General features: G+C 40.7%; 2 protein-coding genes across 2 annotated transcripts in view; both read left to right on the top strand.

The window, feature by feature from the left end:
• The first annotated feature begins 59 nt into the window (after nt 1-59).
• Nucleotides 60-17790, top strand: SDAD1 (SDA1 domain containing 1). Its single transcript, XM_048942672.1, has 23 exons — nt 60-98; nt 2146-2555; nt 2630-2734; nt 3130-3228; nt 3370-3480; nt 4234-4305; nt 4389-4489; nt 5212-5269; nt 5886-5960; nt 7113-7214; nt 7670-7739; nt 8689-8792; nt 9905-9962; nt 10541-10599; nt 10989-11065; nt 11767-11864; nt 12261-12337; nt 12728-12860; nt 13827-13924; nt 14380-14570; nt 15079-15163; nt 15473-15634; nt 17103-17790. Exons 2-23 carry the CDS (start codon nt 2466-2468, stop codon nt 17151-17153), a joined length of 2076 nt encoding a protein of 691 aa, XP_048798629.1. The 5' UTR covers nt 60-98; nt 2146-2465; the 3' UTR covers nt 17154-17790.
• Nucleotides 17791-18743: 953 nt separating this feature from the next.
• NAAA (N-acylethanolamine acid amidase) overlaps nt 18744-27752 on the top strand; it is an 11808-nt gene continuing 2799 nt past the window's right edge. The window contains exons 1-10 of the mRNA XM_048940936.1: nt 18744-18998; nt 19158-19322; nt 20162-20288; nt 21051-21141; nt 23271-23347; nt 24106-24278; nt 25088-25150; nt 25739-25805; nt 26357-26385; nt 27146-27242. Coding sequence (XP_048796893.1) covers nt 18814-18998; nt 19158-19322; nt 20162-20288; nt 21051-21141; nt 23271-23347; nt 24106-24278; nt 25088-25150; nt 25739-25805; nt 26357-26385; nt 27146-27221 — 1053 coding nt within the window. The 5' untranslated portion in view covers nt 18744-18813 and the 3' untranslated portion in view covers nt 27222-27242. The remainder of the gene's footprint in view (nt 18999-19157; nt 19323-20161; nt 20289-21050; nt 21142-23270; nt 23348-24105; nt 24279-25087; nt 25151-25738; nt 25806-26356; nt 26386-27145; nt 27243-27752) is intronic.

Genomic DNA, 27752 nt, shown 5'->3' with positions numbered 1-27752 from the left:
CCCCCTCCTGGACCTATTTAAGAGCTGGCTACCAGAGGGGAAGGATCTCTTCTGGAGATCTGCTCTGCTGGAGTTTTGTGAGTGGGCCTAGGATACAGGTAAGCTTTCTATCTATTTTCATTCTGCTATCATAGTCTGTTTTGCCAAACTCTCTTGCTTGTTTTGTAATTGTAGCATCTTAATGTTCATTGTTTATACACTAGCAGAGCAGTTACTGATTAGGTACTGATGAATGTTGCGTGGGATCATTCACATGCGCAGCAAGTATAAATAGCAGTGGCACGTGTGCAACTGCAGATATTGTCACAGAACTAAAGTATCATTAATGTTGAAAGAGACTTCTCAGATCATCCAGTTCAATCCTCAACCCAGCCCCAATGTGCCACTGACTACATCTCTCGCTGCTCCATCTCCACATCTCTTGAACACCTTCAGGGATAGTGACACCACCACCTCCCTGGGCAGCCTGTGCCAATGCACTAACACGCCTTCTGGGGAAAAAAACTTCCTAAAATCCAACCTGAACCTCCCTTGGTGCAAATTAAAACCATAAGGGGCAACATACTGCCCTTTTAGCATGTTGTATGTATTCCCAGTTTTGGTCCCAACCCAGTATTACATTACAGTCTCAGAAACAGTATCATTAGACTAAATGCTTTTTCTTTTAAGCATCTGTTACTCTCAAGTTCAGGCTAATATTACTGAGCCAAAGGAATATGATGTAAGTAGTAAATAACAAGTAGGTCTCTTTTTTGATCAGAGCTAACAATCTGAAAGCTGCTTCTCAAGTCATGCTGCTAGCTACCCATGGGTAAGCTCATCTATGGTGTCAACTAATCTTAACTCAAACTACTGATCCAGCATGGAAAATCCTAAAAGATATGGTTGTGCAGAATTACTGCTGCTTCCTGTACACCACATCTCTGCTAGCAGTTAGTGATATTCAGCAGAGACCATGCTGTGGCAGAAATGATGGCATTCAGTAATGCAGATAAGATACCTGAAAACACTCCACATCTCTGCACCTTTATTGCAAATAGTGATGTTACTGACAGGTCCAGACCTCCAAACAAGCTCCGTGCTCCTCTGGTTTTGAGGGATGTGACAGGACTTACTGCTGTTTCTATACCTGCATAGCTCATCTTCAGTTTGTGAGCTAGAGCTGATCAAAGAGCTGTGTTTGCACAGACCCAAGCAGCCAAAGACACACTCAGCAGCTTCTACACTGATAGCGTACAGGGTGATAAAGGAAACCCACTTGCTTACAAGACAGTCTTAGGCAAGTGAAATGCAACTGCCATGCAAAGGACAGGTCAATGCTGCAGTCACTTAAATATGTGACTTTTAATCTCTTATAAGGTTTCTGTGAACTTTAGAGAAGGTGTCTTTCCTGGACTTTGCCACAATGAAGAATCGCATCTGGAGGCCAGGTTCCTCCATTTCCTGAGAGATATGACTTTAAGATCACAAAACCAGTGTATATCTCTTCTTAAAGAACACAGACTTCTTGTGTGTCTCAGCATGAATTTCTTTCCTGAATCCTAAACCATATTCTTCTGTTTCTCTCTGAAGAAAACTTCAGTCCCTTGACTTGAAAGCTGACTAATGAATAATCACCAACTTAATCAGTGCTTCCCAGAACAGAATCCCCATTTTTATATCCTCACTCCTGTCTGTTATTTGCTATACTGAAACCAATTTCTACTGCCAGACAATCAGGCAATTCATAAGCTGCCTTTAAGCACAGATGGCTCTCTATTACAAACCACTTTCCAAAATCATTTGTAAAATGATGATAACAATAAATCAGTAATTGGCATTTTTGCTCAAGGCAGTAGCTCAAATTGTAGCTGCCCTGAAGAAGACACAAAAACACAGCAGGAAATACTTCATATATAATGATAGCAGCACAGCAAATAGACCATCATAGACTGATCTAGAGCTTCTTCTCAAGCATTTTACAGAGGCAATGTTACTCAAACCTAAAGTATGTGCCTCCATTTCCTCTGCTTATTATCAGTTTTGACTGACCATGACTATGGCAGAGGAAGGATGCTCTACTGCTCTTCTATATGAAATTTGCTGCGTTCTGTCAGGTGGTAATACCTTACAGGAACAAAGAGACCACTTTAGTTTTAATTGCAGGTGGGTTGCTATGCCTGGCCACTGCAGGCCTCTTGCTCTTGAAACACACTTCACTCAAACACGAGCAGCCAGCGATGGGTTGACGGTTGGACCTGGCTGATCTTAGTCTTGTCGAACCGTAAGGATTCTATGACTCTTTACAAGTCACATACATTCAGCTTGCGCCGTTTATTGGTGCCCCCACACGGGAGGGGCTGCGCGAAAACTCCGGTATCGAATGAAATTTGACCCTCGGTGGCGCCCGTTGCGGGGCGGGGCTAAGATGGCGGCGCCCAGTCGGTAGCTCACGCGTCTGGTTGTCTGTACCGGGAGCCAGCGCTATGTCGGGCCGCCAGGGGAACAAGCTGCCCAGCAACCTGCCTCAGCTGCAGAACCTCATCAAGCGCGACCCCACGTCCTACACCGAGGAGGTAAGAGAGGGAGCGGCGGCGGGGTGGCGGGCGTTTTTCCGTCTGAATTAAAGACCACCGCTCTGTGTTCCCAGTTCCTCCAGCAGTACCACCACTATCAGTCCCATGTGGAGATCTTCACCTTCCAGCCCGATAAGCCCAACAAGGAGCTGGCGGAGCTGGTGATGTTCCTGGCGCAGGTAGGCCGACCCTTCTGAGGGGCAACACGTGAGCTGCCATCAGGCCTCTGTGTGCCGTGTTGGTGTGTGGCTGCATTTCGTGGATCCCTGCTGGGACAGCCGTTGGCCAACCTCCTGTAAAATTGCCTTTACCAAACCTAATGCAGTATCTGCTGTTTCCAGGAATGCAGTTTTTTCTTTTGAGTTTCTTGGTCAGTTTTGAAAATGATAACTATCCTATAACTAACTATCCCTAACAAAGTTGCACATCTGGGCATTATGTATCTTTATATGTAGCCAGATTGCTATTGTAAGAACGGCTTTATGGGTTGCTTATAACATCTGTCACCTTCCTGCAGTTGTTTGCCTACTGAGGGTTTTCAATAGAAAGCTGACCTGAGCCTGTCTTTGCCCAGGTTGCCCATTGCTACCCAGAACAAATGGCCAACTTCCCCCAGCAGCTGAAGGAGCTGCTCTCATACCACCACACGGTGCTAGATGCTGACCTTCGAATGGTAAGGCCCATGCAAAAGGCATCTGGGCAGGCTGTGCCCTGTGAGAGATGAGTACCTTGAGCTTGCTGCTAAGCCTTTTAATAAAGCTGGTAGCTGAATGGTGCAGTAAGATTTTGATCCTGATCTCTGTTTCTCATCCAGACCTTCTGTAAGGCTTTGATGTTGTTAAGAAACAAGAACCTGATCAATGCAACGAGTTTGCTGGAGCTCTTCTTTCAGCTGCTGAGATGTCACGATAAGCTTCTACGGAAAGTAAGCTGTGGTTATAAAAACTGGTCTTGCCTTCTATTGGGTTTTGACCAGCTAACAGAGTAATGCAGCCCTGGTGGACAGGTGTTCTGCATTTCTTGCTACTGAAATAAGTTTCAGATAGCTCTGCTCTTTTAGGAACTAGAAGTGCCAAAGGGAACACTTGGTTAATACATCTTATTAGTAATGAAGCATGATGCTGTAAACTTTCTTACATGCAGGACAAGCCTCCAACCTGTTGCATTTGCAATTAAGCAGCTAGTATGTGTCTGCAAGTGAGAACCATAAGCACGTTTCTCTCAGAGAAGGAATTAATGAATTCTTTGTGAGAACTTCTGACTTCAGAAGAAAGAAAAAAGCCTGGTAGTTAAGCTTTGTTTCAGATTTTCTGCCATAATCGTTAAATGAGTTGCTTTCCATGGTCAGGATTATTAAACTTGCTATCAGAATGTGCCTATACTTGCATGAATGAAACAGGATTGGGATTTTTTTAAGCTAAGCTTTGTTATTTCTTTTCCTATCTCACTGTTTGTACTGTAACTTAAGTATGCTTTTTTGAATACCTGAAAGTCAAGCATATACGAAGACTCAAAGTAACTTGTTGTTTTTCCATCTCCAGTTAAAATGGGAAAATAGTATTATCAGTGATGAGTCTGGTCTCATTTTAGTACTTGGAGGCTGGGGGAAAATTGTGATGCATCTACTGTGTTCCTTGTGCGACTTGCATAAGTTATTTCTTTGCTCTGTCTTTTACAGACTCTGTATACTCACATCGTGACAGACATCAAGAATGTAAATGCTAAACACAAGAACAATAAAATAAATACGGTAAGTATTGTATCCTTCTGATTCAATCTACTACTTCTTATTAAGAAAGATTTATAATAAATTCTTCCAAACTGTTTTCTTAGACACTGCAGAACTTCATGTATACTATGCTGAGAGATAGCAATCCAACTGCTGCCAAGATTTCTCTGGATGTGATGATTGAACTTTACAGAAGGAATATTTGGTAGGTTTGGCAGCCTCGTGTTGTTTCTTCATTTACTGTGGGACACCCATCCTGATGCCACTCATGGCATTTAGTGCAAGATGTGATGTGGAGAGCCTTGAACTTAATGTATCTATCATCTTTCTGTCCCAGTAGGGCTGTATTTGGAAGCGTAATTTAGTTGGGAAGAAATACTGTTGTGTTTTAAAATCTTGGAGTTACTAAAGTTGGATCCTTGACGTTTAGTTGAAAACGTAAATTGTGTGTATTGCAATTGAAACAGAAGCTTTGTTCAGTGTTCTTGTTTGAGCTTCTGCCTATAAAGCTGCTAGTAACAGCATGTGGCTTATATGTACAGTGGAAAGAAGATATTTTTCTGTTCCTCTGAAGTCTATAGGGTAACTCTAGATAAATACTCCAAGTGATCTGGTTTTGCTGTTGGTTTGTGTTTTGGTGGGGTTTTGGTTTTGTTTTGTTTTTTTTTTTGGTGAAGCGATAATATAGCATCTGTTTTTTAGTAGATAAGAGCTTATTGGTGTAACAGTAAGCTGAGAACTATAACAGAACTGATGGAAAAAATGTTGCTGAAAGTAAAAGACTTGCAGTTTTAACAGGAAGGTTTTTAAGTACATGAGACTTCATAGAAATTTAGATTGTTTTCTAGAAGTTCATGCAACTTAACTATCTGACAATACCTTGAAAATTGCCAGGCTTGAAGTAAAAAATGTTCTGTTTTAATCAAGGAATGATGCCAAAACTGTAAATGTCATCACAACTGCCTGCTTTTCCAAAGTGACAAAGGTGAGAACTGAAATAATTTGAAACTGTGGATGAGAGAATGAGAAGCTTGTTCTATTACAAATGCATGCTGGCATGGGGAGGGTGGGTGTACTTCCCACAGCTACTCAGAAGACACTGTCAGGATATAGCCCCTTCATCAGCAGCACCATTATTTGTTAAATGTGATGAGAACTGCTAACCTGCCTGGGGTTTGAGTGCATCTGAGGCTGCCTGTCATCTGTGTAGGTTCTGCACTGCTGGATGCTTTGCAAATGCATGCAGTGATCTGAGATGTTCTTCCACAGTATGAGCACAGTTGATCTGGTATCAGCTGTTCAGGAATTACCAATAACTGTGGTGTAGAGCAATTTCAAACTACAGGAAGGAAATGTGTGTGGCTGGATATGCTCACTATAGAAGCCCAGCTGCCTTTTGGTCCTTTGTGTGCCTGGTTATTGAGAATTGACAGCAGAAATCAACTTTGAATTAAACACTTTGATCTGGTTTGCTTTCTTTTTGTATCCATGCCTATGGATAATAGGGAATTTCTCAGCATAACCTCTGATGGGGATGTTTGGCTCTAGTAAATACTATTGTCTATTTGTTGTGCTCTACATCAGTTTACTTCATTTTTCAGGTATTAGTTGCTGGTTTGAAATTCTTCCTTGGGAAGGATGAAGATGAGAATCAAGAGAGTGACTCAGATTCTGAGGTGGGTGTTGTGATTAAATTTTCTCAGGTCTTCAAATTGTGTAAGAGCTATCATTCTGCTGACATTCGCTACACCAATGCATCCTCTTCTGTTTCTCTGACACTTCTGTCTTGTTTCCTCTAGTTGGTTGTCCACCTCACCAAAATATTTAATTTGTTGCCAGTTGGCCAGAAATGTTAGCAGGATGCTTCTGTTGTTTGCCTATTGACTAAGAGCTTCCTTGTATTCTCATACTTGCTTTTAAGGAAGTAATTCATTTCTAAGAGAACTGACCAGTTGGTGGGTTGTTTTTTTTTAAGCTAATGAATGTGTAGATGTACTCTTTGAGTTGTGAGAAGAGACCTTCACCTGATGTTTAGGAGGCAGGCTTTTTGTCTTTAGCTCTTTGTCTTTACTTCTCCCTCTTGGATTCAATTTCCCATTTATGTACAAATGAACATAATTCAGTGTATGGGAACTGCTGAGTCATGGCCTGAACCTCTGATTGATCACCTGAGGTGAGCCAGAGGAGCACAGCTGAAGGCAATTCACCTGTGCTGCAGGAAGGGGTGGAGCCAGGCTCCACTCCTCCTAGACCTATTTAAGAGCTGGCTATGGGGGGGAAGGATCTCTTCTGGAGATCTGCTCTGCTGGAGTTCTGTGAGTGAGCCCTGCATAGGGGTAAGCCTTCTATTTATTCTTTTTGTTATCATAGTCTACTTTGTCAAACTCTCTTGTTTATGTCATAATTATAGCATCTTAATATTCATTGATTATATATTCAGTTATTCTGAAAAGTTGTAACTTGATACAATTTCAGTTTAGAACCTACTAATACCAGGATGTAACTATTTGTGTAAGACTGTATAATAAATAATATGTAATATAAATGTAATGTATATAAAATGTAATATAAATTTGTGTAAGACTGTATAACTGTGATTACCTAGCTGTAAGAATTAGTGCTGATGTGCTGCAAATTGTTCATGATTTCTCTTGTATTAATAGTTGGTTCAATGAAATTGTGATTTTAAAGGCTACTGTCTCTGTATGATGAAACTTACATGGGGGGAGACAATTTTCAAATGTAGTACATGATCCCAAAAACATTGATACTTTTTCTGCTTTCTGTTTGAAGTCTGTTTTTACTTGAGTGTTGTTTTCCTTGTGAAGGATGATGGCCCCACAGCCAGAGATCTGATGGTACGGTATGCAACTAGCAAGAAAACCAGCAAGCGCAAGAAGAAACTGGAAAAGGCAATGAAGGTTCTCAAGGTGAGGAGAGTGGTGTCTGATTTGCTGGTATTTAGCATTTCTACACATGAAAGATTAAGCTATTTGTCATATTAGTTATCTTTTATCAAGCGAAGCTCCTTAAGTGTTCTAGCCTCCATTGGTCAAGCACTTGCCATGATTGTCTGCAAACAGCTCTTTTGAAATTGTCTGAGCACTTGTCTAAGTTGTGGACTTGCTGAGGTCTAGGGGATCCCTTGTGTGATCCCTTGCTAGGAACAAACTGTCTTGAGAAGTAATTTTTTTTTAATGAAGCTCCTGTTGCCTCTTATGTCAGGTAGCTGAAAATCCTATGCAATTGAAAAGAATGGTAGTTTATTAAAAATTGAGGCACTTCTTTTAGAAGGGAGTAATGAGAAATGGCAACCTGGTACTGAAGCACCTGTGGCTTTTACATGGAAAGAAAAAATGTCTCATTTATACTTTTTGCCATGCAGAAACACAAGAAGAAAAGTAAGCCAGAGGTATTCAACTTTTCTGCTATTCACTTGATTCATGATCCCCAAGGTAAGCATGTATCACCTTCTGTATTTTCTAACTTATTCTGTATTTTTTTTAACTTTGTGTTAATCCCAGACATGGAAGTTTGGGCAAAGCTGCAAGGAGTCACTGGTTACAGTGTAATACTTCTAGCATCCTTTGTCCTAGAGTTTAATAGCACTTAAAAATGTGAGATAATGTTATCACAATTGTCAGAGTGGAACACTTCTAGTAGGGCAGATAAGGAACAATATTACATCGTCTGCCTCAGGTTGCTACAGAACAAGTGGCTTTTAGCCTCTTATATGTGTATGTGTAAAGGCTGTAATTTGTGTGAAAGTGGAATAGTTCATTCCCATAACTTTTTTGGCTTATGCCTTTCTAGAAATGTATTCTTAATACTACTCTGGCATTTGTCTAATATCACTTGTGTAGTAGAATTGCCAGGTCACAGCCTGACCTGGTAGTTAAGCACCGAGTGAGAAGATGTGGCAAACCCAGGGAACTCAGGTGCAGGCAGTGTACCTGAATGATCTGAAGTTGGGGAGTCTGGATCTGCCCCTTCTCCCCCTCATTTATGTGTTAGCAGCTGAAGGAGCAACATCTCTCTGGATGGTGATCACACTCCTATCACCTTCTTTTGCCATATCACTTAACTCATTCACAGTCTGATCTAGTGATTCATTTTTCAGATGGATCCAAATGTATCTTAAAAAACCAGAAAACCTCTAGCTTTAAATATGGACTGTTTTCATGATGTTGGAGAACTTCTAGTTTTCTGTTGGACCTGTATACAACTTCAGGTCCTCTAGGCATGCAAGAGGAAAAATAATGGCTTGGGAGCAGTGCTCTCAGCACCTGTGGTTTCTTCTGTGCAAGGACACTAGAACTTGAAGCCGAACAACAAAACCTTGACTACCCCTCTTAATCCAGCTGAGTTGTTTGCAGTCTACTACAAATCTATTATTGCTTCTAGATTTTGCGGAGAAACTACTGAAGCAGCTGGAGAACTGTAAGGAACGATTTGAAGTGAAGATGATGCTCATGGACCTAATATCTAGGCTAGTTGGAATACATGAGGTACGGTCTTTTCATTCTGTAATGGCCTGATGGAAGCTAACATTAGTTGGGTGGTGATGTGCTGTGGCCTTTTGGTACTGGGGAATGGGTTTTAATTTTGCTGTCTGTTAGAAAATGAAGATGAGTATGGCCATGCAGTTGCCAAAGATCTTTATGGTATGGCACAATGAGGTAGACTTGTACTGAGCTCTGCTTGAGAAGGCTGGTGGTTTGTAATAGCTTGAGCTGTCAGGAATAATGGGAAGATGCCTATTCAAAGACTTGTGTGTGTTCCTGGGAGGTTCTTCAGCATAGAGGTTTTTTAAATTGAGTCCATCAGTTGCTCTTGAATGGCACTCTCTGAGGTACAGATCAAATTTCCTCGAGAATCTGTACCTTATGTGGGCTCTGGGAAGTGAGTGAAGCACACTTCCCTGCAGGTATCTGTAAGGTTAACAGGAAGGGAAGAACACTCACTGTAGCTGTACGTATGAGTACCTATGAGCAATCTTGAATATAGCAAGCATGAGAAAGTAGTCTGGTTGTTTTGTGACCCCGTGTTGGGATCATAGCTAGGCACAAACATCTGCTTTATTGTACTTTAGTCTGCACAAATCAACCTTCCCAATGACCAGAATATCTGAAACATAAAGTCTTGCATATCACGTAGACCCAAGCATTGCAGTGGTGTCAAGCCTTTCTTCATTGCATAAAGCTTAAGCAGAGGAACTTGTAAGTCTGGGTGTGGAAGATGTATGAGATACTTCTCGCTTGGGAGGAGTGTGTCCAGGTGACAGTCTGCTCCAGTATCAAATACTCAGCCTTGCTGGGAGACTTAATGAATGGACTCAGATGCTAAACTGACTTGCATTTAGGGACAGCCTGCTTTGGGAGAAAAGACTGTGTCCCTGAAGCTAGAGGAACATACAGCAGAATACCCTAATTGGTATTGGTCCTTTCCTCACCTTCCATGTATTTCACACTTAGAACTGGAGAACATGACGTGTGGTTAAAATCTGAGGTATTTGAAGAGCAGGCTATGTAGAATCATTGATTTTACAGCATATACCAGATTATGAAAATGATTTTAAGTTAAAAGCAGCTAACCTGTTAAAATTTTATTGTCCTTGCAGCTTTTTCTTTTTAATTTCTACCCCTTCATTCAGAGATTCCTGCAGCCCCATCAGAGAGGTAAGGAGTTACTAGTAAATAGCAATCTTGCCCATCATATATGGTTGGTTTCTAAAAGTGGTGCTATGAGTAGGAAGCAGTAACTTAGTAGGTGGTAGGAAAGTAAGGGTAGTTCAGAGAGTGTTGGATGATAGAGACAGAAGGCTGTGATTGTTCAGAACAAGGAATGGACTTGATTTTCCTGACTCAAGTGTTTGAGAATCTGCAGCAATAGGATGAAGTGAATTTGCAGAGTTCCTAGTTCCTTTCAGTTCCTTACTAGCTGAGCAAAGCTGTGAGTGCTTTTTGCTGCTTTGTTTTCCTAATACTTTGGTCTGCAATGGGAATGCATGCTTTAGTGTAGCTGGCTCTTAAGGTCTGTACTGCTGCTGTGATGAAGAGCAGTTATGTGTTCCTAACACATGGTGGGACAGAAGAAATACAAGATGTCCCAAATAATTTCAGCCTGAAATGACTTTGAGACTTAAGGATCTCATGGAAGTATCTGTGTTGATGAGTGTGGCTATTGGCCAGAGTAAGTTGTGTTGACATACTTTGACATCTTTTTTTCCCCCCCCGCTCTTTCTCTTTTCTCTCAGAAGTGACAAAGATTCTTCTGTTTGCTGCACATGCTTCACACCAGCTAGTGCCACCTGAGGTCAGTACTTCACCTACTTCTGGTGATGTTGAGGATGGACAGTGGGCCTGCATGGGAATGCTGGCTGTTAAGCCCTCTCACTGGGGATGAGGAACAAGGAATCTCGTCAGATTATTTTCCTCAAAAAGCCTAAGGGGATTTTTTTTTTTGCTCCCTTGGGTATCTTTGTAAGTTCTAAGGCATTACTTTGCACAAGAAGAAATAATCCCCATGCTTGAATTCTTCATTTCTGCAGGAGAATTTGACCAAAAGTGAGTTGCTAGCTATTGTGGCGTGTCCTGAGCTCTGCCTTTCTGTGAAAAGGGCTCTGTTGTCTGTTAACAAGATATGATGACTTTCACAATTGCATTAAATGAGTAGTAAATGTATTCACTTCTTTAAATTTTCAGATTATCCAATCAGTTTTGATGACCATTGCCAACAACTTTGTCACTGACAAGAATTCTGGAGAGGTCATGACTGTAGGGTGGGTACAGAACCTCGTTAAAACTATAGAACTCTGTGTGTGGAAGAAAAAAATATACACCATTTGCAGCCTATTGCTGTCATTCGTCTCTGCTTTTAAAGATCAGCTGGATGCTTGAATAAAAACAAGTTAGGACTGTATCTAATCATAAACTTTTGCAAAAGGCCTGCTACAGGCAGAGTAGAATATGAGTAAATATAGCAGAGAGCTAAACTGTCTGTCAAGATTACTGCATACAGGCACATTTAGAATATTTCTTGAACTATTTTTCATCCCTGTGTGGTGTCACTCCAGTAGTGAGTTTAATGTACTGACTGTACACGAAAGTAATTTAAAAGGAAACTTGTATTAGAACACAGGCTCTCTTTAGTGCTGTCCTTTGTCTGGTCATGGTTGACAGCAAAACCATCTCTTCATTTTCATGTCACCTGGTGACTGTTTGACAGCTTTCTGTGAATGTGCTTGGACCCAGACTTCACTTGCAGAATCCTGAGGTCTAAGATCAGAGAAAATAGCAGATGCAGGGTGCAGATGAAAGTTTTTTGAGAACTATGGCAGAGTGCATCCTGTGATGTTCCTCTTTGTTATAGTTCCTGTTGTATAAAATGCGTCAAGTATGAGATGATACAGTCAGTTACTGGGCCTGTGAAAGTTTCTCCTAGCTGTGTTATTCAGGAAAATATTTCATTTTGAATTTTTAGAATCAATGCAATAAAAGAAATCACTGCAAGATGTCCATTAGCCATGACTGAAGATCTGCTTCATGACCTTGCTCACTACAAGAGTCATAAAAATAAAAGTGAGTGTATTACGTGGATAATACTTATATATCCTTATATCTTTCTTTTTTGCTATATCAGCTGGCCCTCAGTTGTTACAGCTTTCATAACAACTCTGTGTTATTTCTTTAATGTGGACTGAAATATTTTGTTTTCAATATGGCTGTTGGGCTGTTGTATTTCTGTGCATACACATAGACAAAAACAGTCACAGGTAGTTAAGGCATAGGGAGTAATTGACAAAAGTAGAGAAGATCAGCTACTAGCTAGTGAACATTTGGCTCTAAGAGAAATCAGAGTGAAGCTGTAACTCAAGAAATCGCATGAGCAGGCTGTAAATAATGATTATGGGAGTGAGCTTTCAGGTTGCTTTGGAGCTATTTTGTACTTAATCCTGATCCTTTTTTTCTGGATAGATGTGATGATGTCTGCCAGAACTCTGATACACCTCTTCCGTTCACTGAATCCAGAGATGCTGCAGAAGAAATACCGGGTAAGGGTTGTTTTCCATGCTGTTCATTCACTGTACACATAAGCTCACGTGTTCAAAAATGATGATGATGATGATTAGTCTCATAGCCTCTTGAGAACACGATGGGACTGTGTGGTTTTTCTCTCCATGCTTGTTCCCTTGCTGCATTTTTACATGGCTTTCTCTTGTTTCAAGGCTGCTTTAGTACAAATTTATCAAATTCATTGACAGAAGTGTTACAGAAACCTGTCTCCCTAGAATTTGAGTACAGTAGAGTTACTGAACTCTACAGTAGTTGAAGACACCTTTTAATTGCTTCATCATGCAGAATTTTTCTATAACCCCCATCTAGCTATTTTTAATGGGAATTAAAATAGCAGCCTGCTTAGCATGTGTTTTGTTTACTTACAGGGTAAACCTACCGAGGCCTCAGTGGAAGCCAGGATTCATGAATATGGAGAACTGGATGCCAAGGACTACATTCCAGGGGCAGAAGTACTGGAGGTTGAGAATCAAGAGGAAAAAGGAGAAAACCAAGAGGAAGGTAGGCCTTTCTTCTTTATTACTTCAGTTTTGTGCATCATCACCACTAAGGTTTTATTCTTAAAATTTGGTGTTTTCTACTGCGTGGCTTGCATATATGTTTGTCTATTAAGAAGCACTGATACTTGTCCTTGAGTTAAGTGTAGTTTATCCAGAAAGGTCTGATGGTCACTGTGTTTCCTCATACAATGTATACTGAGAGATGGAAGAGGGAACAGTGTGATACAGTTAACATTTGCAAACTAGTGCATTTCTTCAGAGTCTCTCCAAAATGCAGCTCATTGTTTTGAGAGCCTTTAACATAAAATGAGTTACTCTTTACAAAGCATAGGTTACAGTACAGCTTGCTGCAATGCTAGCTTCTTGCAAATTCCTTAGGTATCTTCTATGGTTTGTTCTGAGTGAGGTCCCTATGTTGCATGTTTATTGTATGTTCATAACAAAATGTGTTAAGGAGACTGCAGCTCACAATAATAAGATAGGACAGGTGCTTTACAAAGCTTATTCTAGAAGTGTGTGTTCAAAGACCTTACACTGCAATATGTGGTTATCACTGTATAAAAAAAAAGTCCATAACTGTAGGTGTGCTAAGAAATCAGAGCTATAGAAAGACATCTCAGCTTCAAGACAGTCACTGCCAGAATTGTGCAAGTGTCAGGCTTTGGAGTTGCAAGCCAGATGTAATTTGGTTGCTGAACTTGTCAGTGGGAAAACATTGGAGCTACTGGTCTGTTTGGCTGTGAATTTACTTCAAATTGACCAGATGTGTGAAGTCTCTGTAATGTGTGGTTCTGATGCTGGGATGCCAAGATCCTGCAACTCAACTGTTCAGTGAGCATGTGCCTGGGCATATAGTTAGCAGATAGAGAAAGATGGTGAGAGCTTGGGATCTGCTCTTAAATTGTCTGAAACTCAAACAGTTGAACCAGGTTTGTATTAGCAGCTCTGTATTTCTTCCCTTGAGCAGATGGATGGGAAAGTGCCAGTATAAGTGAGGATGATGACGATGAGGATGGAGAGTGGATTGATGTGCACCACTCTTCAGATGAGGAACAGCAAGAAGTGGTGAGTTTCAAGTGCCTTCTACCCTAAATAGAAATGGGACTTGTTAATAGCAGTCCAGATTCTTTTGCTCTGTACTTGAACGTGACTGCTTTAAACTACGCAGATTAATTTGACCAGAATCGTTGAGGTGAAGTATACTTGTGCACCTGTGCTGAAGTGTTTATTGTCAGGATGAGGGGAGAAAGTTGGGGAATTCTGTTCCATTGCCAAGCTATAATGTTTGCATGGTGAGTGCTTTTATCTGCTTTGAAATATTGAGAAATTGAGGTACTGCTTTCTTCTAATACCACATGTAGGATATAAGTCCTAACAACTGTTTAAATCCTTTCCAAGCATAAGTTATGTAGATGTCTACATAATATCTCATGTAGATATTTGGGAGGCAAGGGTCATTAATTATAGCATAGAATTTGCTTGCAAAGGTCAGGATGATTTTTTTTTTCTTATTTTAAAAGGCAGAGAAGATCAAAAGCATGCCCATGGAGGAACGAAAAGCCAAAGCTGCAGCAGTCAGTACAAGTAGGCTGCTAACTCAGGAAGATTTCCACAGAATACGTCTTGCCCAGCTCTCCAGAGAAATCAATTCTGCACCAGGCAAAGCTGCAAAGAGGAAAAATATTGAAATAGATGATGAAGAGGAGAGCAGGTAGGATATAAAATGCTAATGAGTGCTTTCTTTCACCCGGAGTCTGGTGAGGTAACTTCTGATGTCAGCAGATGTAGGACTTGGTCATTCATAGCTGGTGACAGGTGACAAACAGCCACACAGCCTTAAATGGATCCTGGCCTGAGGAATTCATTTAAACCCTTAAGAAAAAGCGAGAGGTTCTGATTGAAGCAGTAGGCCTAGTTTTCTTGTTCAGACCAATGCGTGTGTTGTTATTCTAGCAGTAGTTGCAACTTTGTATCTCCAGGTTCTTAAATGTTGTCGTTCAAGCTGGTCTTGAAAAACAGTATTGGAAGTGTTTTATAGGGGTTGCCCTAAAAATGAGGGTTAGCCCGAGAGAAAGAACAGGTGCTTTTGTGAGTGAGTATAACAGGACAATGGCATAAGAGGTGAGTGAGAGACAAGAGTCAGGAGAGCGTTTTGTTTTTTCTGGTCAGAAGATGCTTTGTGTATGATGATTGGATTTGTTGGATTTTTGTGTATGTAGAGGAGAGTTGCTTTCACTCAGAGATATTGAACATCTCCATAAGAAGCCAAAGTCAGACAAGGAGACAAGACTGGCAACTGCGATGGTGAGGAACTTGGCAATTTCATATCCTCTTTTAGACTTCTTAGAGGGCTGTGGGTTTTATCTGTTCTGAAATAAGGAAGTGGAGCTGCCATCTGTGTTCTGATTAATTTTTTTAATGTTGCACCTTGGCTGTAACAGAGAAACAATCTCTTGCTGTTAAATATAGGCACCTCCAATTTTCACTGTTACTTAATACAGCCAGGATGGAGGGATATTGAATCCAGATTTATAATTGCTACCTTACAGTCTAGCAGCTTATGGTAACTGTAGTGAAAAACAAATGACTGTTATATTGTGTTACCTATTCTAGGCTGGAAAAACAGATAGAAAAGAATTTGTGAAAAAGAAAAAAAGATTGAATCCCTTTGCCAGCTCAACCAATAAAGAAAAGAAAAAGCAGAAGAACTTTATGATGATGAGATATAGCCATAATGTCCGGACCAAAAATAAGCGTTCTTTCAGGGAAAAACAGGTAATATTAAATACATCAAAAGCAGGGATCCATGTGCTTAAAACAATCTCCATTGTAGTTTTGTGTGTTTGTTTTTTTTCTTTGAGATTACAATGATTCTTAAACTTGGTTTGCTGTTTCTAAAGAGCCATCTGGAATGGTTTCAGTACTTGTTCCGGATTTAATGTTTTGAGTTTCAGTGCATCAGCTAAACAGTGAAAGGAAGGGCTCTTTCATACTTACTAGACTACAGTACCAGTTGACTGTGATTTGTAAGTACCAGTTAAAAGAGGGTTGGAGTCATGTAGTTTTAATATACTGTGTTCTACTGCCCTCATTAGTGGTAGAATAAAATGGAATGTTCTTTTAGTCCAGAGCTAAATCTTCTTACTGGCTAAAACATATCTAATGTATCACTTGAGAGAGATTTTGTTGTTCATGGCACTCTTTCTTCCCTTTCTTCCCACCCTTGAAAAGCAGCTTCATAATAATCTTTCCACAAATGTCTGTCAATTCCACGTACCTTTGAGCTGGACTGAAGTTTCTTCTGGTCCCTTTGTGCTGAATTAATCAGTGGAACAAGTTTGTTACTCTGTCCTTTTCCTAATTATATAGGATGTTAAATGACATACTGATGCATTGATGAAAGATGTTTTTTCTTTAAGCCAAACTCGCTCCTGAAATGTAAAGTTGAACCAAGCAGCTACAGCATTTCTGCCACTGTATCTGTGTCAGCACTTGCTCCCAGTTTTAGCTGAAAAATTATTGGTGTTTCTTTGAGGTTGAACAAATGATTTTTCCTTGGTAATACACATTGTTATTGAAAATAGGTTAGTGAAACTTATACAAAAACATCTGCTTAATTCTAAGCACAACCCAAAGTTCTTAACTTTACAGCTAAAAATATTGTTAAAATACAATTTTCTGTAGGTATTTGTGGAAAAATTTTTGTTTGCGTTCTGGTATCTTACTACTTTCCAGTCCTCACATCAAATTTGTGTTGTTTACCTTCAGAGATAAAACAATGGCTTTTGAGCTTGGGTGTAAATAGTCATGAAACTGCAGTAAGCAAGAGCTGAGTGTGACTAACTTGCTTGTCTATGATCCACTGGTTCCTCAATGCTGTTACAGTTACAGTGTTATTGCACCTGAGTCAGATGGTTTAAAGCTAATTCAGGTTCACCTTGCTGGGCCACCTCACCTGTAATATGTAAGCTGCTTTAGATGTGTTTTATAGCACAGATGTTGCAAGCTGTTAGCTGTACCTTTCTCTTAGAAAATCTCGTTTATTTATCAAATTCTCTACGCATAGTTTTAATTGATCTGTATAATTTTAAATTCTGATCTTATCTACAAGTATGTGTGTACCAATGGGATATGTGTGATGGGTGTATTGGGAAGGATTGTTGGTGTAGTAGTCTCCTTACTTATAGTTACAGGTGTGAGAGTTTGAAATACCTGAATAATCTTCTCTTGTTTCATATTCCAGCTGGCTCTTAGAGATGCACTTCTGAGGAAGAAGAAGCAGCTGCTGAAATAAAACAGTAAAGGAATAGTTATCTTTGAAGAAACAACTCTAGAAATACTTTTCTTCTCTCTCAAAGAAGCAGGGGGGAAAAAAATAACTGAATTGCCTTGTGGATTCATTTTGATACCCCTCTACTCTGTTCAGAATTAGAAATTGAACGCTGCCAAATTAGATATTGCATCTATAGGACACTGAGGAGGCCTTAATCCTCATAGGATTTTAATTTTTAATCACCTTTTCTAGAGTGCTCTACCTTTTTACTGAATATAATTTATTTACGGCTGTTTTGTGTAAGTATGAATTAAAACATACAATTTTATTATAAAAATATTTTACTTGATTAAATAAATGAAGATGTAATTGGAAGGAAAATGAATATTCCAGCTCACCCCTTGAAGCGTGTGTATGCAATGTGTATGCCTGACTTATGGGTGTGATTTCATAGACTTAGTAAGCCATTTCCAAAGTGGTTGTTTTCTTACTCTTGTTCATAATAAAACCAAGTTAAGGGGAAGAACTGCTTTACTATAGTGTACTGGGGGGGGAAAAGAATGAAGGAGGCTTTCACATTCCCATTTAAACAGAAGTATCACATGGAGGCCAGATAAGGTATCTTATTTTTCTCTATCAGTACATCATGTGGTGGGAGTTGTTCCTGTTTGATTTCTTTTTCTTTTTTTTTTTTTTTTTTTTTTGAAGTGTGTATGGGAACAACATTGATCAGTGGGTTCTTTACCTTAATGTAAAGGCTGAGCTCCTGCTTCAGCCTTAGCTTTGGCTGGGAATGCTACTGGCTGTTCTGTCACCCACCTATTTCCATGATAACTGAGTTACTTGTACTACCCTTTGCAAAGCTCTGCTCCCCTTAGTGAGGAGAAGTGTCATGCATGGTGTAATAGAGAAGCAGTTGGGGTGGTGGTTTTGTTGTGTTTTTTTTTTTTCCTTTATTAGGAAGCCAGACTGTTTATTATCCCATACCAGAATTCATTTGGCATAGGTGTTTATATTAAACACCCAGTTGTATCAATTTGAATTCTTATGCATTGTTATTGTGGTTATTTTTTATTTTCACTGTCCTACCTTGCTTACCCTAGAGCATGAAAGCTAATGGAGGGTCCAGGCTGCTGGTGGAGATATAAAGAGGAAGGAACTTATTGCAGTTGGTGGCTGGAGACCACAGCCAGGCAAGAACATGGGCTGAAATTGCACAGTTGTAGGAAATCCCCTTCTCTCTGTTCACTAAAAGTTGATTTAGAAGTATTTTGTTTTTGAGGCTGGAAGAAGCATTTCTTCCCTGCAGGTGTTTTATTTCAGCTGAGCCGGGGCCCCCAGCCTCTAGCAGCTGTGTCCAGTTTCTCAAGAGCCTCCTTTCTCTCACTTAAACATGAGGAACTCAGGGACTTGAAATTGACTCTTCCATCTCCTCTCGCTTCCTCTGTCATTTTTCCGTACGCTTTCCTGCAGCGTATAACATCTTTCCTGATGTGCCCGTGAGCTGGGGGCGGGCGGGAAGGGGCTGTGAGGGGCTTTCCCCGCGGGAGGCAACCATTGTGCTCCGCGCCGCCACCTCCTGGCCCTTCCCCCTGAGCCGCCCCTCAGGGGCGTGAGGCGGCCGTCGTGGCTCGGGTCCCGGCTCGCACGGCCGTGCCCTCCGGCGGCCGCGGCGAGAGAGATGCGGCGGGGAGCGCTGCGGGGGTTGCTGCTGGCGGCGGCTCTGTGCGGGGCCGCGGCCCGGCCCGCGGCGGCCCCGCTGCTGTGTAACGTGAGCCTGGACAGCCCGGCCGAGGAGCGGTGGCTGCCGGTGCTGCGGCACTTCGAGCCCGCCTTCCTGCGCGCGGCCGTCGCCCGGGTCATCGAGTGAGTGCGGGGCGGGGTGGGGTGGCCGGGCGGCTGCCGGGCGCCTCCGGGCGGCGGAGAGGTTGCCCGCGGTGTTGTGCCGCGGGCTCTCGGCGCGATGTAAGTAGCAGACCTCGTTCTCGCTCTCGGCTCGCTAACGCCTTGAAGCGTGTTTTGCAGCGAAGCCGTACCGAAATGGTTCCACGACGTCATTCGTCCGATAGCGGCGGAGCTGGAGTCCTTCATGCCGCAGCCCTTTGCTGGGGAAATTCGAGGGCTGTGCGAGGCTTTGGGGGTCAGTCTGGGCGACGGAGTGCTGCTCAACTTCGCCTACGAATCTACGGCGTAAGCGGCAGATAGTAGTGGGGCCTGACGGGCTGCGCGGGTTCGTTTCGGTTCGGTGTGGGAGCGCACATGAAAGGGCAGGTGGGGACGGGGCAGATAAATTGCACTCGGCTGGAGCGCCGTTTCGTGCGTCCAGCCGGAGGCGGGCTGTGCGCGGGTCGGGACGAGGCGCAGAGCCTTGCGGCCGCTCCGCTGCCTGTTGTACGCCGGCTCGCGGTGCTTCGGCGGGCAGGCAGCGTTGTGAGCATGATGAGGCGCGCGATATTTTGACTTTCTCAGCTCTATCAGTACTCGAGAGTAAACATCAACCACGATCCAACTGTCGGTCTGCCATTATATATATATATTTACCATTAGTATTTTAACAGACAGTGCTGTGCATCACCGGGATGACAAACTTACAACTCCTGAGAAAAGGAGTTTTGAATTCCCTGCTAATTCCATCATAGAACCATGGAAGATCTGAGTTCAAAGGGATCCGTGAAGGTCACACAACCGTGGCACGGTTTGGGCTGGAAGGGATCTCAATGCCCACCCAGTTCCACCCCCAAGCTGTGGGCTGGTGGCCCCCACCAGATCAGACTGCCCAGCATTGTAACACCTGACCTGGAGGGGATGGGATTTTGGCATTCTGAGCCACGTGGGATGTCCTAAGTTAAATACTGTACTGTTTTACTGTGTTAGACTTTTTGGGAAAGGTCTTCACTTTGTGGGTGCTGTACTCAGTTACTGTAGCTTAGTTACTCCTGAAAACCTGAGCAAGTTCAGCCAGACCAGAACATTGAAATTGTTGTCGTACTTTTTCTTAAAATCCTTCTTTCACTTTTTTGTCCTTTAAGGTTTTGCACAAGTATTATCGCTCAGGATAACAAAGGAAACATTTACCACGGACGGAACCTGGATTATGATTTTGTAGATATATTAAGCAAGATTACCATCGATGTGCAGTTTATAAGAAGTGGTCAGGTATAAACTGTAATTGATGTGGTTGAGTGGTGTGTTTGTGAAGCAGCAGTGTACTGTTGTTCAGCTGCACAGGCTGTGGTATTTAATTTAGTAATGAGGTTCATGACCCAAATTCACTGAATTATCAGAATGCCACCATTCCTCTCTGGGAATGCGGGATGAGTGCTGTTTTGTTTTGTTTTTGTCTTTGTTTTTCTGGACTTCTAGTTAGGGGTGACAAATTGGAACAAATTAAACAGCATAATCTTGTGTCTCTAGATGATTATTTGGAAGGAGGCGTAGAGAGAAGAAAATGCCAAGATTCTGAAAACGAATAAATACTAGCGAATATAGGAAATAGATCCATTTTGGCAGGGAGAGATTCTAAGGTATTTTTCTAAGGCCTTCTTGATTGTCTTGATTAATTTAATTGCCAAAAATAAACTGTTTGCTAGTGCAGTCCTTGCTGGTGTGATTTTTCTTAATATTCATTTGTACTTGTAAACAGAATTCTTTCTTACTTGGCCACTTGCCAACTTGAGCAGTATTTTTGTAGCAGTTGGTGATCATTAACAAATTAAATGAGGTGTATTTTGGTCCTCAGAGTCTTTTTATAACTTCCTTTGCAACATTTCCTACAGGGCAAAAGGTTTTAAAGAGGTTTTCAAAATGATTCATGAAAGGCACAGGAAAAAGTATGCTATACTGTTTCAGAATGTTGCTTCTCTTTCGAAAAGTGCTCTGTTCCACAACGCTGAAATATTCCGTGTCTCCTGGTTTCAGATAGCATATCGAGGCACTACGTTTCTTGGCTATGTCGGTTTATGGACTGGGCAAAGTCCTCACAAGTTCACAATCTCCGGTGATGAACGAGGTAAAAAAAGAAAATAAAAGCCTGCCTTCCACACTTGACTTTAGGTATGCGACTTCAGTTGGTTTTTGCCTACTTCTGATCTTCTGCCGCATTCTCCCAGAAGTGAAAGCTCTATGAAGATTTTCAAGAAGGAAATGAAACTAAATAACTTCTCTGTCTCTTTGGATAAAAGCGTGCATGCTGCCAGTATTTGACAGCTGCAAAGGGAGAGAGGCATTTGTTTATCAGCACAGTATCATCTGAGTATGAAAAGCGTCAAAGGAGACAGAGAACCTTGAGAAGACAGTAAAAGACAAATACAGTTTGAGGCAGCAGAGTAGATGTAAAGAGAAAACAACAGCCATATGTAGTAAATAAACTGCTGCTTTCCTATTTCTTTGTTCCTTCCTCTGTCTTCCAATTTTCTCTATCCCCTTAAGGCAGCTTGAAAGAAAGAGTGGGAAGAGAAGCATGAGACTGAGAGCCCTATATAAATTTGGCTGTCACTATGAGTGGGAATTCTGATACGGAACACATACACCTTTTAGTTTCTGTTTCCTTTGTTACTATTGCCTTGTTGTTCTCTAGATTATTTAATTGCTTACATTCCTGTTTTTAAGATTCTGCTTCTGATGCTAGCATAGTTATTTGATTTTTTTTCAAAACTGAGCTATCCTGAGCTAATACTAAGAGATATGAACTGCTCTTAATTTGTATTGAAATCACCTTGGAAGTAATATCTTCAGTTTGTAAATCCTTGCAAAAAGGTTGATTTAGAAAGATTTGCATACCAAAGTTTGTGGATGGGAACCTGGAGACAAAATCAGTGTCATCCTATTCTCCCTGCTTTATCTCTCAGCAATGTGCTTCACTATTCAGTGTAAGAATCACTTGGGACCACAGTGAGATGGTTCAGTCAGTGGCCAAACTTATTCTGCTAACTTTTGTGAGAGATGGACCCGTCTTGTCCATCAGGAACTGATGTGCTGATGTCTGCCTGCATGTCTGTTGCTTTTTAACTACAGGCAACAGTAATTCACTCAACTTATGCTAAACCTCTGCACATGACAGCTTGCTTTTCTATCTGTCACCATGCAATTGAAACAAGATTTAGGGAAATGAGCTTGTGAACTATGGCTGAAAAGGGAAATGAATTTAAGGTGCAGGTCTCAAGTGATAGGCATTTTTCTGCTGGCTTTTTCTGATTTTTAAGTACAAAGTTGACCTTCATTTTTCTAACTTTCTCGAGTAGCACATGATCAATATCTATTAGCTATTTCTGTGTAATTCTTATTACTGTAAGAGTTCAGTAAGATGAAAATGAGATGATTTATGCAAATAAATGAACTGACAGATGTAGACTATCATATCATATGAACAGACTTACAATCTTTTTGGCCACGTATCTACAAAGTGCTGTTCCTTGTTACAGTAATTTTCAACTTTTCCTTGTTCAGTAATCAGCCGGGGGGGGGGGGGGGGGGGGGCTGGAAAAAAAAGAAAAAAAAAACTGGTGAAAAATTGAGAAGCCAGGAAGTTATCAGCACTGGAAGGAATGCAGTAGTTTTTGACTGAAAGTGGCAAGTTCTGAAAAAAATAAAAAAATAAAAAAATCACATTTTTGTGCAATTTTTTTTTTTCCTGCAGTTTTTCAGTTCCGTTTCAGGCTGATGTTAGGTCCTCCGCTTCTCAATCATGTTTCCTACAGTGATTTGCTTGAGATCTTCGAAGTTAAGCAAAGAGCAGAAGGTCCATGTGCTGCTTACTGTGGCTTCTTCAGCAGCTTGCTGTCTGTAGCCCTTTGCCAGATTCTTGGAACTGCTGATGCCAATCCCAAAATCACTGTAGTTTTCTGCCTGGAAATGGGAACACTGATGGTAGCCTTGTAAGATAAATCTTTTAACTTCAGAGGATGATTTCTGATAGAAAACTCTCAGGTGGGGTGAGAGTTCTATTGCTCAGTAGCTTAAAAGGGTTTCTAATGTAGTAGAGGGAAAGACTGTAGAGCTAGGGGTGGGATGTAAACAGAAAGGAAGGCAGGAGCACAAATTTTACTGAGCATAACTAGCATGGGTGTGTAATAGTTTTTTCCTTTTTTCCTTTTTTTCCCCTCATTTTTCCTTTCTTTTCTCTTTTTTTTTTTTCCTCAGAGGGTGGTAGCTGGTGGGAAAATGCAATAGCTGCATTTCTGAATCGAAATTACCCCGTCAGCTGGCTTATCCGAGATGTAAGTGCATCTATGTTTTAGTCTGTTTTCACAATGATGTTTCAACTTCTACAACTCCAAGTAAATTTGATTTTTCATCTACTGTTTTCATGGGAAATGCAATAAATGCAAACTAAATATATTTTGGAAGAGCAAATAGATATTACCCCCAAATCAGAGCTCGCTGTTAAGTGGCAGGAGTTACACGTGTTATATAAAGCATGTTTTATGAATATTGCATTAGGTTACAGTTACAATAAAACAGATCAGTTTCTCAGATTTGTGAATTATAGCAAATTTGAGTTCTGTCTTGTAAGTGGCCTCCCTGCAGAATTGGGGTGTCTGTTGCAGACCTTATTTTTCATATTTTTTGAGTTGAAGATGCAAGTTGAAACTGTGATTGAGACTGCTAACTGCAGTGTTGCTGTCAGAAGTAATTAATGGTTAAGAATGATAGCAATTATTTTTGGACTTGTTTCACTTTTCCTCATATGCATACATATATGTGAGTTATATATGTATATTTACTTTTTCCTTTGTGTATTTGCAAAGATGGGAGAAATTATTTCAGTTGTGAGTTGCACTCATTTCATGTTATGTTCTATTGGAAAGCTCTTTTCAAAGAAATATTTTCAAATGGTACTTTATAGTTCATTCTAATTTGCAACAGTGCTAGGACTGTTTCATTTTTTAAAGATGTCCCAGTGCTTAATTTTGTGCAAAAGTTCTTAATTTTTGACTGTGATTTTTGTTTCATTGTGATTTCCTTTTTGCATCAGACCCTGAGCAGAGCAGAGGACTTTCAGTCAGCTGTTCTCAGACTAGCTGACATTCCCATCATTGCTGAAGTTTACTATATTGTAGGAGGCGTATCACCCAAAGAAGGCATGGTCATAACAAGAAATAGAAGAGGGCCAGCAGACCTCTGGCCTCTTGATCCTTTAAGTGGAGCGTAAGTAGAGAAAATGTTTTGTTATACCTTTTCCTACTCTCTCTTGAGTGATAGGTGAGGATAATGGGACAGCTTTTGGTGTAGATCGAGGTTCATCTCTTATCAGCGCTCACAGCTGAGCAGGGAAAGTTTGGGAGCCCCTGGAAAGAACTGTGATCCCTCCTTCTTGGGAAGGAATGACAGCACCATGTCAGGTTGGGACAAACAGAGCATTAAAGGTGGCAAAAGCTTCTGTATACATTTGTTTTTACGTAGATTCTAAAGGGGACAAGAGCTGAGGGCTCATCCTGGATGTCTGTCTGCCAAGTATTGCATGATAAAATTCAGCATTCCCAAGTTAGTTTTCACCAGCATGATAGAAGAAATGAAGGCTCAAAAATAGTTGTTTCTATGAATTTTGTGAAGTTGGCAGCATAATATGAGAAGAAGATCTGCAGCAGCTGGCCTGCAGTGAAAAAATGGCACTTAATGACTGCTATCAGGCAATATATATTGGCTCGGGTATGGCCAAATGGCCTGTTGGCTCTGTATTCTGCAAAATGAATGCTTCAGGCTGCATGCCCATAATCTCTTCTCCAATTATCTCTTTGAAGATCTAACCTTACTTTTGTTCCAGTTGGTAGTAGTTTTGCCACTAGCAGTTCAGTAACCACTCTTTCTGTGTGTGTGTGTTCAGAAACACAGGGAAGAGCTGTCTGAGAGAATTCTTTTTTTCCTTTTGGACATACAGAAATATTGATTCTTGGCTTTTATTAATTACCTGCTGATGCAATTTGTGTTTACTTTTATATTTGTATGTTACACCACAGATGGTTTCGTGTGGAGACAAACTATGACCATTGGACTACCCCTCCTCCTTGTGATGACAGAAGGTACAATTAGTTTGGAGCTCTGTAGTGAGATATCACTTTCATTTTTAAAAAGCTTGAAGACTTGGACATTTTCTTCTCTGAGTATCCGTGAGCTTGCTAAGCAGGCAGTTAGTTCTGTTTCTCTAATGCCACTCAGATGGGAACAGGTAAGCTAAAGGGTGATAATAACTTATGCCAGAAGAAGGTCCGTATGGCGCTGAATGGCTGCAAGGTGAGAAGTCTCAAGGATATAACATGTATCAAAAATCTCTGTATAAAGCAAAATGTAGTAAAAATTACAGGATTTAGAATCATACTGAAAGTATTTGATAGTGCTATTAAGAGACTTGTTGATGTGATAAGGTCTTTAGGATGTGTCATACACAAAAAGCTGCTGGCAGATTCCCTATTCCGTATTCATGGTGTAGTAACATAGTGACTTCAGCAATATGAGGCTACCTTCAGTCACACGGAATTCTGGATTGTTTTAGGCCAAAACGGATATTTTAAATTCGAGACATTCACTGGGGAAAATCTTCTCTATTTAATCCTCTATAGTTCTTTGGAACAGTGCATGGTATTTAATGACACTGCACTATTTTCCCACAGAACACCAGCCATGAAAGCTCTCAATGCTACTGGACAGCAGAACATCAATTTAGATACACTCTTCCAGGTATTTCTTTTAAATTCTATACAGCATGTAGACTTTAACTGCACTTCTGCTTTGGAAGAATTTTCTTTGTTGTCAGAAGTTCAAAAGCCATGCAAGGAAGGGATGGTGAAAAGGATGTGCTGCACAGTCATCTTCGGAGAATTTAAGGCTGATGTATATTTTATATGTTAAAATGTTTCTGAACTCCACACATAGTCATTTCATAGTAGAATGCTGTTGTAAGTTGAAAGGGTGAGAGATGAATCCCATCACCATCATCTCTGCAATTTCATTGTTCAGGCACAATTATAAAAATTACAGAGGACAGCTAAAGTGTTACGTAAGAATGAGATTTACCATTTAGTTTTGAGAATTTAAATGTTGTGTATTTCAGAGTTTTTATTAAAAAAAACCTGAAATGGTCTGATATTAAAAAACAGAGCTGAACAGCAAGAATACTTCTAGATTTTCCCATTATATGGTTTCATAACTTTGTCCTATGTTGTTTCTAAGTAGTCTTTTAATTACCTATTAATTTACCCAAATGACAACACTTCAAACTTTTTGTACAGGTACTGTCAGTGAAACCAGTCTTAAATAAGTAAGTATTAGCTTCAGAGATGTCAACCAGTACCTTCTACAATGCATCAGGCCAAAAACTTCCTTAGGATTTCCATGTACCTCTGCTTGAGTACCTTGTTGTTTCCCAGCTATGATTTCTGCTTGTGTATGTGGTGCTGTGTCTTCACTTCCACAGAACTCTTCCTCTTCGGTCTGTCCCTTTCCAGCTATGAAATGGCACTTTGTTTGGCTTAGTCTGGTAACAGGAAGTTGCTTTATAGCAGAGAAAAATCTGACCGTTTAGGTGTTCAATCAGCAGTACTTTCTACAGTTCTTCTGGACAAGTCACTTGTGCCTTTGACTGCTGGAAATTTTAGATTTGTGGTAGCACTGGAAATATCTCCTTTTGGTGCTTCTAATGTAGCTCTGCTTGATGTGAGAAAAACTGTTAAGTAGTAAATGGGTACATAGCTTTTAGGTACCTTTTTTTTTTTTTTTTAATAGATTTACTTCTGTTTAACATTATGGTTCTGCATTGTTCTTCAGATTGCACCTTTGCAGGTTAACCTTTTGTGTTACTTTTACACGGAACTCAGTACTTTCTCTAGATCAGTCACTTGCATTAGAGCTTGGCAATGGCTTCTTCAAAGTCTCTTCCTCGCTTTTTTAACACTTCTGCATATTTATATGCAGAATGTTTGTTCCACTGAAATTTGTTCTGCTGCTTTGTTACTTTTATAAATGAATCATCTTGTCTGTAGAATGATTTTGCCTCGCTCATTTCTTCTTTTGCCTACCAGTAACACAGTGTATACTACAGTAATGAGTGCTGCATTTCCAGAGAAGTACCAGACATGGATCAGAACTATGAAGTGAGGAGGAGTAAATAACATGCTGGTATGCTTAGCTCCTTGTACTTCAATAAAAATTCCAGCTGACGAGTCACTGGGGGACAAAGCACTGCAATCATACTGAAGTGACCTAGTCTGAATCCCTGATTCCCTTGGTTTGCTTATTGACCTTGGTTAAATACCTTCCCTAGTTGATTTAGAGATAAGAGTTAAGTACTGACTTTCTTTGCAAAACCTTTTGAGATTACTATAGGAAAAGTACTTTTAATAAAGTAGAGAGGAAGGAGTGGCTGCCAGGGTAACCTACTGATAGTTGTTTGCTAAATGAAAGCTTTAAGTATTGTTTTTACCAGTTCTACTAGTGTGATACATTTGGTGTATCTTCAGGTGGCTAACTATGACAGGAAACCCTGCTAGTGGTGAGCTGAACCTGAGCAGGTGATGTTCAGCACTTGGCACAAGCAAAGATTGAGTTTAATTTGTGTCAGCCTCTCACAGCCAACTGAACATCAGCATCCTTTGAGATTTTTGTCCTACTTTTGGAAAAAGTCAAAGT

The sequence above is a fragment of the Lagopus muta genome, chromosome 4, assembly GCF_023343835.1.
Source record: "Lagopus muta isolate bLagMut1 chromosome 4, bLagMut1 primary, whole genome shotgun sequence".
Taxonomy (NCBI): domain Eukaryota; kingdom Metazoa; phylum Chordata; class Aves; order Galliformes; family Phasianidae; genus Lagopus; species Lagopus muta.
This window is presented reverse-complemented; position numbering and strand designations above follow the sequence as displayed.